Source organism: Eucalyptus grandis, chromosome 5, assembly GCF_016545825.1.
Source record: "Eucalyptus grandis isolate ANBG69807.140 chromosome 5, ASM1654582v1, whole genome shotgun sequence".
Classification (NCBI taxonomy): Eukaryota; Viridiplantae; Streptophyta; class Magnoliopsida; order Myrtales; family Myrtaceae; genus Eucalyptus; species Eucalyptus grandis.
The window spans coordinates 20,849,239-20,861,279 of record NC_052616.1 but is presented as its reverse complement, the minus strand read 5'-3'; the positions used below and the strand labels follow the sequence as shown (position 1 = coordinate 20,861,279).

The 12,041-nt window shown below is 37.9% G+C and overlaps 1 protein-coding gene across 2 annotated transcripts; it reads left to right on the top strand.

Annotated features, from left to right (window-relative positions):
* Positions 1 to 6,426: 6,426 nt before the first annotated feature.
* On the top strand, positions 6,427 to 11,492 carry LOC120293341. Of its 2 annotated transcripts, XM_039312461.1 has the most exons (3): positions 6,427 to 6,834; positions 7,185 to 10,691; positions 11,055 to 11,492. In XM_039312461.1, the coding sequence occupies exon 2, from the start codon at positions 7,262 to 7,264 to the stop codon at positions 10,670 to 10,672; it is 3,411 nt and encodes a 1,136-aa protein (XP_039168395.1). In that variant the 5' UTR covers positions 6,427 to 6,834; positions 7,185 to 7,261; the 3' UTR covers positions 10,673 to 10,691; positions 11,055 to 11,492. The 2 variants fall into 2 exon arrangements, with proteins under 2 accessions (XP_039168395.1, XP_039168394.1); XM_039312460.1 differs by having other exon boundaries at positions 7,185 to 11,492.
* Positions 11,493 to 12,041: the final 549 nt, after the last annotated feature.

The following is a 12,041-nucleotide window of genomic DNA, read 5'->3' as shown; positions in this document are numbered from 1 at the left end:
AAATGCCTGGAAGGCAACGAAAAAGCACTCGTAGAGGAAGAATCCTAGAAAAGAAGAGGAAAGGCCCAATTGGAGCAGAGAATGGAAAAATGATAATACACCGGATACTGCCAAGAAGACAAGAACTCTTTGGTCAATGGGAAAAGTAAGGCCGAGCTTCGCTAGAAATTACCAAGCAAGTTGGTGGGCGACTATCAAACAGATATAAATGATAATGAATAGATTAAAAATAGCACACGGCAAGTTATAGTAGTTCAGCTTTATTATCAAGCCTATATCCATTTTCCCTGATAATAGTCTTAACACAGGCTGAAGTCCAATAGTAATTTTTATGAGAAGTTACAATTAGCATGTATTGTTTTTACTACATGATAAATCACACTATTAAAACGCAAGTTTTGCTTTCACTCTTGTACACTTCCTCTTAACATTGAGGGCAATACAAGAGCACAACAAGGAAATTTAAGGGATGACAAGAACGGAACAAGCTTTCTCCGTTTTTCATCTGACCCCTTTTTAATTACGCTGGTCCTCTTTATACAGCCATCTTCAATTGACCTATTAGAGATGCTCACCTATTCTTCAAGGAACCCAAGATATCATGGATATGGAGATTTAGTTATGCTAGAATATCTAATACCCTTTCGATACATTTTCTCTTTATTTAAAAAATATTTCTATAAGTAGTCTTAGTTAACTTTAATCTTAAAATACTAACATGCAATGTGTAATCATGCGAGTGCATAGACAAAAATTTAACACTGGGTAAATCAAAAGCCATAAATGAATTACTAGAAATATGGCAAAAAAACTTGAATTCATTGAGTTGAGCAAAGCAAAAGTAAGGTCTAGTAGTTTTTCATTTGGGTGTTTCCTTACGGTAAATATGATTTAATTTAAATTAAATTAACATGCATAAATGAAGTAGAATGAAATTCAAAATGACATGCGAGTTATATCAAGTACTCCCGGTCTCTATTTAGCTGACTTGAGGAGTTGTTAAAAGGCACTTCATCATGTTCAAATACTAAAAGCATGGGTGTCAGAATGTACACAGATATAATTGACAGGAGAGTTAACAATCATCAGCATCTTGCGAATTAGTCCCAAGTTAACATGTTACCTACCTCTATCTCACATCATAAATTGGTCTTTAAGAGAGATCCTTTTTACATGGGGGTTAGTGCTCCGAAATAGTTGATTTGAGCCCTTATCGATGCTAAATCAATTTACTAATCAATTTCACAGATCCATTTTAAACTCATGTTGCTATAAAGTAGTGACTCACGAAAGTATGGAAAGTCATTTTCGATTCTATCATTCTAGTCTAATGAGATTAAATTCAAAAATAAGGACGAGCTTTCTTTGAACTTTCCTTTCACTTTCGATTTTAAAATTTGCGACCTCCGCATGTTGGCTAACTTTCCTTTCCTTTCCTTTCACGTTCTTGTATTTCTTTTTTCTTCTTGCTTTTCGATACAATACTAATAAGTAATAAGCACGCGTCAAGGAAGGATCCTAGAAGTGAAGAAGAAAGGCCCTCCCTGGAAGCAGTGAATGGAGGACGCCCACCGGATAATGCCAAGAAGGCAACGCCTCGCGGGTCAAAATAAGCAGAGTAACGACCAGCTTTGTCAGAACTTTCAATTTTGTGACGTACGCATTTTTTTTTCTTCTACCGTAAAGAATACTCTTCAAATTATTGCTTAAATTGAAGGGTAAATTTACATGTAATTATTTTCTCTTTTTTTTTTTTTGGGTGAATTGATTGTTTTTTAATTTTTTGTGACAAAAAAAAAAAGAGAGGTTGCAGCAAAACAAAATTTTGGGTAATTACCCAATGAAAATGAAAGTGCATGGATTATTTTGATGAAATATGAAGAGGAAAAAGACATTGAATTATACCCGGTAATTATAACTACTCTAAAAACTAGGAGCGAAAAGGATAGATTAGAGAGAGTAGTAAACAAAGATGGTGCAATAATGTTATTGCTCGTTCTCCTGAGTTGTACGATTCAACTGGATCCATCCATTTATAAATCAAGTACCCTTGTTCGTTAGGTTTCGCAAATGGATGAAATTAACAGGATACTGTTATTCCAGATAACAGTACTTTTTTTTTCTTTTTGGGTATTTGATTGGCAAGACAACAAAAACCAATGTATCTTCTCTATAAGGTGTGAAAGGATGACTTCTCAAGATCTACAGCTCAGCTCAGTCGGTGTTCTCCAGTTGGAAACCCAAATTTGAATTAGCATTGTCCAAAGTAGTATGAATGTGGCAAGAGTACATATATCTTATTACTTTCGCGACCAGAGAATGTCGGTCCATCTTTTATTGATAAAAAAAACCTTACCCAAAGTCTCAGCTAATCTTTACGTTGGGGTTTTCAAAACACACAACCAATCAGTACTTGTGTACATTTAAATAATCCAATGAAAATCATTAAATATTAATCAATTTTTTGAAAGCAAATTGGTAGTGTTTGTTCCTCAATCATCATATCCCCATCCACTATGTTATTCGTTTTGGCTCCTCAAATTAATTTTTTTCCCAGTAGTCCTTTCATTAAATAACGATTATTAATAATTTAAACAATTAGTAGGGGAATATCATAGAAGAAAATTGGTTCACTGACAATATTGAAAAAGCATGTCCAAATGGAAATTGAAATCTATACTGAAGTACTGTTCAAAACATTATATGGTACCATCATACCATTAAAAATTATATGCATGCTATGTTAAAAAAAGTGAGTTAAGATTTCTTTGTTGTATCTTGAAAATGATGAGACAAACCGGACGTGGTCAGGGTATCCATATAATAAAGAAAACTCACTATCAGTTTCAACCTTAAGCAAAATTACCAAGAAAAGAGGGAAAAAAAATAAAAAAGACAAGGATCTTCATTTTGAATATCAAAACAGATCCAAATCTTCTCGGCTTCCACTACCCCACTAAAGGAAGAAGAGCACTCAAAACCTTTTGGCCTTCTCCAATTTCCACGCTTCGACTTTAGACATCGAAAAGACAAAGAATACAATAAAAAAACGGTTGGATAACCAATAATTTTTTTAATAGACGCATTAGGCGATTTACATTATAATAACATTTAAGTAATCGCAATGTGTCAGGTAATCAGTAACTTTCTCAATAAACGCGTTAATTCATTCACATTATTATAAAGTTGGAAAAGATTTCTCATCATAAAGAAAACTTAAGAAAACGTTGCCTGTGCACTAACATCTAATGTATTGTTATTTTAAACTGAATATAAATTAAATAATAGCTTACTACATTAAGTGAATGAGTTACAGCGTACAAAATATATTGAATGAAATTACTAATTTAGAGATAAAAGAAGATAAGTTTCACTTAAAATACATAATATTTATAGCTTATGTGGGCTTTCTTGCTAATTTCAAATTCGCTTAACTTGATTCACAATAAATTGAATAGCTTAATTTTAAAAAAAAAAATTTGTAGAATTTAGTACGTTTTACTATATATGTACATGCATGCATGTGTATATGTCTATAAGCAAATCTATTCAAACAAGATAAAATTAAGATAATCAGTTACGTATCAACCTGGATTAAATATTTGAGAAGCGCTTGAATTTTATCCAATTTGATCCAAGTAATCATAACTCTGTGAATAAAGAAATTTCTTCATCAAGGATTCAATTTACAAAGCTAAAGATATATTTTATTAGTCGCTAAATTATCAATAATTTAATCACTTAAATTGTTTAAGTGATTTCATTCACTGCAATAAAGAAATACTATACTGAAAAAAAAATCACAGAAATTTAAAAAGGTATAGAATTTTTAAAAATAACACATATTGTGTTTGGTTACTTCAAAATTACAATAAAATTACCATCAACGAATTAAAACTGTTTGTTCAAAACATCACTTATTTGTTTCCAACATATTTGGACTTTTTGACTTCTTCCCTCTTAATATCAACTTTGGTAATTGTGCACGGTAGATGCGTGAGATTTGTCTCTTGTATACACAACCTTCCAAGATGAAAACATAAAAAGTATTTTATTTTCTTCTTGCCTCAGGCGGTTGACGGATTGCCAAGTAAGCACAAATGATTCCATTTACAAGGTGGCGCTCATAATTGACTTGGTTCCCCCAAACCCCACGAATAAGAGATTTTGGTCGGGGGACTTGATACCCTAAAATCTATTTCACTGCCAAACTTGGTACCTTTCCTCTTAGTTTTAAGAACATTTATTTATCTAATCTTATTCATTTAAAATATTCTAGGCTCTTCCATGTGACAATGCATTGTTAATTTGCACAATTATATCAAGAATAAAACAACCTCTAAATTTTCAGTAGCCAGTTCTCTTCTTGAAATGAAAATTGTGGCCAACATAGCACCAGAAAAAAACTAAATCTAATGTCACCACCCAGCAAGCAAGACTTATATTTGCTTCAATTTTCATGGTCGATAATTTATCTCAATATTTTTAATCACCCCAAGACTCCACCAATGAGCTTTAAGAAAACTGTAGTTCAGAAAATTTCTAGAAAACTCTATAAAATGGATCAATAAATTAACAGATTTCTAAGTCCTAAGGGGTCCCAAGAAGATATAAACCATCATTAGTTCCGATCAAAATGGAGCAAAGATTGGAAGTAGCAGCTCAAAAGTACTGTGTCGATGAGCTGAATGATTTGATCAGAAGCAATTGGCTCATCCTCTAGGGGATGGCTCTCAAAGGAGCCCACGTCGCTAGTGGGGCGGGCCATTCGCTTTCATTCAAGAGCTCCTGAAGTTGATGCCAAAGTTCGCGGAAAAAGTGAACATAGATGGTTTCAATCCATTGCACATCGCGGCAGCCCGAGGTGAAGTTGAGAATGCGAGTGTCACACCTCATAGAGAAAGCGAGTTTGTCATGGAATCCGAGTTCTAAAATCCACCAAAAATGAGATTTAAACATCTCCAACTTCTACTATCTAAACCTTAACAACTACCATTTTTAACATGTCCAATTATCTCAACTCATACCCAAATCTAATTACCAAAAGTTCCTTGTTAGTAACACTCTCATCCAACTAGTTGCTAGTTGAGGAATCTAAAAAGATGGGAGATGAATGGTATGAGTAACTATTGCTCAGTTAATTCTTATAAGTAGACCGAGTATCCATTATACATATATACAAAAGTTATCCATAAACTTAATAATCCCAAATCCAAAACATAATTTACATAAAATTATCTTTTCAATACAGTTTGAATAGTTAAATACAATCAAAATGAATGGTGAGTTACAGTCAAAGTGGATAGTGGAATACTATCAAAATGAACAGTAGCATACGGTCATACCCATTTAATTGACCATATCAAATAAACATCAATGATGTGTTATATTGATCAATATTAGATTACACATCAAGCCATTCCATTAATCAATTGCATACTCAAACCACACATAATGATCCAATCCATTGATTGATTTCAATCAAATCAATGATCCATTCTACCGATCAATTTTATACTCACTATCCAACCATGATTACAACATAAAGCCTAGTGACAAGATAACTAAGATTGCTCTTGGTTGAGTCTCTCCACATAAATTGTCGATGGCTTAGCCCAAAAATGTTATGAAATTGTATTCATACTTGAAAATCCCATGGCAATAATGAGCATCAAATCATTGATATCATTCTCCAATAATTTACAAACCCAATCTAGAATTCGTACACTAAATCAATTTTTAAATCAAAATATATAATATTTCACAACAGAATACCTCTCTTATTGAATATCTCTAAAGAGACACAATAGAATATCTTTTATAAACCAAGTTCACAAGTCAGTACATATAGCCTTTCCGCAATCCCTTTTATAGAGGAATTTCCCAAACCATCTTCACAAATTTTCAACTCATAAACTATTTTTCAAAAAATACATTACCATGCCATTTCAAATTAATCAAAAGGATAGTAAAAGCGCAATCTGAATTTTATGCAATAAATAAGCTTCAAAAGCACTTTTTTTTTTTAATTTTATAAAAGGCATGTTACACCATGACTTTTATAATTCGTAATATATGATCTTTATCATTTTGAAGACACGAGTTTACAAAACCAAAAAAGAAATAAGCATTGCTCGCTCGAGAATACCCAACCAAATAGCAAAAGTCACCTTGACTTTGTCAGCTTTCCATATTTTTCTCTTTTCTTTTCTCTCTTTGTTTCGCGCCCGCCTCTGTCTCTGTCTCTATCTCTTATTTTTCTTCGTCCTCTTCTCTTTTTGTTTTACTCTCGTTTACGAAGACTCTCTTCTCTCTTATTTCCCTGACTCTCTTCCTCGCCCTCTCTTTCTCCCTCTCCCTTTCTACTCTCTTTTTCTCCTTTCTGTTTTCTTCTCCCTCTCTCGTTCACACTCACGTCTCTCCCCTCTCTTTCTCTCCTGTTTTTTTTCCCATCTCTTTTTCCTCTTTGCTTCCCCTCGTCCCCTCCTTGACTCCCACTCTCTCTCTCAGTTATTACAGCGAGGGAACTCTAGACTTTGGGGGTCAACACCTATGCTTTGTGAAGGGAAGGGAGAGAAGAATCCCTTTCCATTATGCGGTCGTGAACGGAGAGCTCGATGTCACGAAGGTACTGCTCTCCGCTTTGCCTGAGTCCGTCGAAGAGACAAACGCCCTAAGGTGACCGCGCTTCAGCTTGCGGTGAAGGACTACTGGTTTGACGTGGTCGTTGTGTTGGTGGAGCATGGCACAAGAAGGAATAGGTGATCAATCGGAAGGACAACTGAGGCAATATTGTCTCGTATCTCGCTGCTGCTGCTGCTGAAAAATTTCGAGGTAGGTTCCCCTTTTTTATCGCACTTTTCATGGCACATCATTTCACTGAAATTTTGTATGGATTCGATATGAGTCGGGTTGGGTACGAGTCAAGAAATTTGTATTAGGATAAATGGGTTGTAACAGGTTAAATTGGTCAATTTGAGTCGGATCATTTATGACCCGACCCAAACTAGACCCAATCAACCTATTTTATAAGTTTACATTTTAGTGAGGGTGTTATTTTGATATCCCATATGCAAAATTCTTCTTAGGAATTTGGCATCTCTACCATATGCCAAAATATTTTCTATATTTTCTAAATATCTGTAAATCAATGAGTACAAAACGAAGATGGAAAAAATTTGCAGGTGGTTGATTTCATGCTTCCTTGGCATGTTATCGATTACGAGGTGGTAGATGCGTGCGCCTCGAATGAAGTGGCTTGATGCCTCTAGATGTCTCAATTCTCTCACAAAGGGGAGCAGGAGATAGAGAGATGAGAGAAATTCACGCACGGACTGGAGCCATACACAGAAGAGGACGATCAACCACGCCCTCTTCACCACTAGTCTCGGTGGACGACGATGACTATATCCGAGGAGCTGACAGTCGTCGATCAGATGGGAAACGACCAACGAATGCTCCTCAATCATCAATGGGCGACTCACGCAATGCCCTACTGGTCGTCGCTGCGCTCATTGCTAGCACCACCTACCAAGCCGTGATTCAACTTCCAAGCTTTATTAAGGAAGTTGATTCCACAAAAGGTTTCCACGCATGTTATGCATCTGTGATAGCCGGTCCTCTTGGCACGAACTTGGCGTACATCATCTTCATGAGCGGCAACACATTCGGATTCTTGGTGTCAGTCCAGATGATCATTTGCCTCACCAGAGATCTCCCTGTCAGGCTGCCGCTATTACTTTCCGTGACCACAATGGTTCAAACTTACTACTGCTTCACGTTTTACCTGCCATTCACATTACAGGACAAAGCATTTGGTCTAAAAAACGTGGAATTGTTGAGCATGCTGCCAGTAACGATGTCAATTCTTCTTCTATTGGCACAGAGGCCGTTGGCACTAGCTTTAGATATTTGCTTGGAAATGCTATCTCGGTTTAACCTCCTAGGGGATATGTACAGTCTGAGGACCCAGTCTGTCATTGTTAAGGATAGAGAGATTGGAGAAATAAACGCACCAGATGGAGCCGAACACAGGAGAACCAACTCGCACGCTTCAAGACTAGTCTCGGAGGAAGATCAATCAGATGGGGAACCGGTTGCAAATTCGAAACTTTTGAACAAAGAAAGAGAGTCGATAGGAGACACACGCAACACCCTACTAATTGTCGCCACGCTCATCGCAAGTGCAACCTACCAAGCCGTGCTTCAGCCTCCAAGCTTTAGGACAAAAGTTGATGATCATTCAACAAAAAGCTTCCTTGCACACTATGCTTCTTGGGTGACTCGTCCTCTTGGTAGGGACTTTGTGTACATTGGCTTCATAAGCTGCAACACCTTTGGAATTTTGCTATCGATCCAGATGATCATTTGTCTCACCAGAGATCTCCCTGTCAGGCTGCCGCTGTTACTCTCCGTGACAGCACTGGTTCAAACTTACTACTGCTTCACGTATTACCTGCCATTCACATTACTCGATAAAGCGTTTGGTCTGATAAACGTGGAACTGTTGACCGTGCTGCCAATAACGACATCAATTCTCCTTCTACTGGCACAGAGGCCGTTGGCACTAGCTTTAAATTTTTGGTTGGAAAAGCTTTCTTGCTTTAACCTCCTAGGGAACATGTACAGTCTGGGGACCCAATTAGTTGATAATAAAGAAGCTGGAGCTGAACATCGAAGAGGGAGATCAAATTTGCATGCTTCAAGACTACTCTCAGAGGAAGATAAATCAGATGCCAAATCAGCCACAAATGCTCCTCAATCATTATATCATTTCCCATCGAAAAATTTGAACAAAGATAAAGAGTCAATGTGGGACATACGCAATGCCTTGCTGGTTGTCGCCGCACTCATCGCAAGCACCACCTACCAAGCCGTGCATCAGCCTCCAAGCTTTACAACAAAGGTCGACAGTAGTTCCATGAAAGGCTTCCTCGCATCCTATGAATCTTGGATGACTGGTCCTCTTGGCAGGGACTTAGCGTACATTGCCTTCATGAGTGGCAACACCTTCGGACTCTTGGTGTCAGTCCAAATGATCATTTGCCTCACCAGAGATCTCCCCATTAGGCTGCCGCTGTTACTTTCCATGATTGCAATGGTTCAAACTTACTATTGCTTCACGTATTTCTTGCCGTTCACATTACTGGACAAAGGGCTTGGTCTGAAAAACGTGAAATTGTTGAGCATCCTTCCGGTAATGATATCACTTCTTCTTCTACTAGCACAGAGGTGGTTGGCGCTAGCTTTAGATTCTTGCTTGGAAAGGCTTTCTCATTTTAACCTCCTTGGGGATATGTACAGTCTATGGACCCTATCCGTCATTGTTAATGGTAAAGAGATCAGAGAAATTAACGCACCAGCTGGAGCCAAACTCAGAAGAAGAAGAGCCAACTTGCTCGCTTCAAGACTAGTCTCGGAGGAAGATCAATTAGATTGGGAAACAGCTGCAAATTTGAAAATTTTGAATAAAGGAAAAGAGTCGATAGGCGATATACGCAATGCCCTGCTAGCTGTTGCGACACTCATTGCGAGCGTGACCTACCAAGCCGTGCTTCAGCCTCCAAGCTTTGGGATAAAAGTCGAAGATAATTCAACGAAAGGCTTCCTCGCAAATTATGCATCTTGGGTGACTGGTCCTCTTGGTAGAGACATTGCTTACTTTGGCTTCATAACTGGCAATACATTTGGACTCTTGCTGTCGATCCAGATGATCATTTGCCTCACCAGAGATCTCCCCATCAGGCTGCCACTGTTACTCTCCATGACCGCGCTGGTTCAAACTTACTATTGCTTCACATATTATCTGCCGTTCACGTTACTGGACAAAACGTTTGGTCTGATAAACGTGGAATTGTGGACCGTACTGCCGATAATGACGTCAATTCTTCTTCTACTAGCACAGAGGCGGTTGGCACTAGCTTTAAATTTTTGGTTGGAAAAGCTTTCTTGCTTTAACCTCCTGGGGGATATGTACAGTCTAGGGACCCAGCCGGTCATTGTTACTGATAAAGAAGTTGTAGCTGAACACGGAAGAGGAAGATCAAACTCACTTGCTTCAAGACTACTCTTGGAGGAAGATCAATTAGATGTGGAACCAGTCACAAATGCTCCTCAGTCATTATCTTATACCCCATCGAAAAATTTGAACAAAGAAAAAGAGACGATGGGTGACAAACGCAATGCCTTGCTGGTCGTCATTGTGCTCATCGCGAGCACGACCTACCAAGCTGTGCTTCAGCCTCCGAGGTTTACAACAAAAGTAGACAGTAGTTTTACGAAAGGCTTTCTCACATACTATGCATCTTGGGTGACTTGTCTTCTTGGCAGGGACGTTGCGTACATCGCCTTCATGAGTGGCAACACATTTGGACTCTTATTGTCGATTCAGATGATCATTTGCCTCACCAGAGATCTCACTGTTAGGCTGCCGCTGTTACTTTCCGTGACCGCAATGGTTCTAACTTACTATTGCTTCACGTGTTACCTGCTGTTCACATTACTGGACAAAACGTTTGATCTGAAAAATGGGGAGTTGTGGAGCGTGCTACTGCTAGTGACGCCACTTCTTCTTCTATTGATACAGAGACGGTTGGCGCTAGCTTTAAATTTTTGCTTGAAAAGGCTTTCTCAATTTAACCTCTTGGGGGATATGTACCGTCTAAAGACCTAATTCATTGTTGTTAATGATGGTATGTCTTTCCTTAAGGTTGCGCTAAGAAATGCAAGCTTCAGAAATATCGAATGGAGTTTATTTCACAGAATCAGATATTGATTTACCGTCCTTAATTCTCCGCAGTTGATTGTGTAATGTCCCTGAGTGATTCGCTGTATTGTATTTTCCCAAGAATATGCGTCACCAGATATCAGATCGATGTCCTTGATTCTCTGCAGTTGATTGTGTAGTGTCCACAAGTAATTTGCTGTGCATATTTTCCTAGTAGATGTTTCCTGAGTTTATAGCACGTTTGTGACTTCACGGACAGCAGTCCAGATTCTGAGATAAGGTTGCGCAAGTTTTCTTCCAAGTACTTATTTGGTCTTTGCTTCTTCAGATGAATGGGCCATCAAGAGAACATGTTTTCTTCGAACACATAGAACCACGAGTCAGGCTTAGAGGAGGGCCTGCACCATACTGTTCACATTCACCATTATTAGTCATGTTCAGAGCAGATAAGTCCACTCAAATGGACCCACGATTGATCGCAGCAGCTCAGAGGCACAATGTTGATGAACTGAATGACTTGATCGCAAGCAATGCACTCATCTAGAGGAGACGGCTCTCCAAGGAGCCCAGCACACGCCATAGCATGTCGCCCGTGTCTTGGGCCATTTGGATTTCGTCCTGGAGCTCCTCAAGTTGATGCCGAAGGTTGCAGAGAAGTAAGTAATGATCGCCGAGAGCAACGATCGGTCCATGTTGTTGTGATAGGATCTGCAGGAACCATCTCCATGATTTCTTCGTAAAGGTCTTCAACCTCTGCAAAATGTTGTCTCAATCCTACATGGCATTGTGTGCTTTCACTTTCCACTTCTTGAGCTCCTCTTCATTATTCGGTGGTTTAATGTCACGACCTTCCAATCGGGTTTCATATATCTTGCTCAAGCAAATATCAGCCGCATCTGAATGCTCCAATGTATTATTTAAGTAGATATGATGGAGGGGTGGTAGAGAAAAACAAAAGACACGATACGAGAAAACGCGTTAGGTAATCAATGGCAAAAGAACGCTTCAAGTTCCTTAATTTCAGAAAGGACATTTAAGTTTTATAACTTACGAAATGTATACTTAAGTGCCAAATCGGAGTAAAATGGATCACTTGAGTGCCAATCCGGCTAAAATCCGCCAAAACGCTGACGTGTCAATTTTTCGAAGTGAGTAAACGGCGCGTTTTAATGTTGACGCGCAAAAATTTAATATAAAAAATAATTTAAAACTAAATTTATTTAAATATTTAAAAAAATATTAAAATATTAAAAAATGTTAAATTTTTAAAAATTTAAAAATTTACAAAAATTATAAAAAATTAAAAAATTTTAAA

Bases quoted from the DNA above. Each gene is read 5' to 3' on its own strand.
- LOC120293341 (XM_039312461.1), top strand. From the start codon at position 7,262: ATGCCTCTAGATGTCTCAATTCTCTCACAAAGGGGAGCAGGAGATAGA.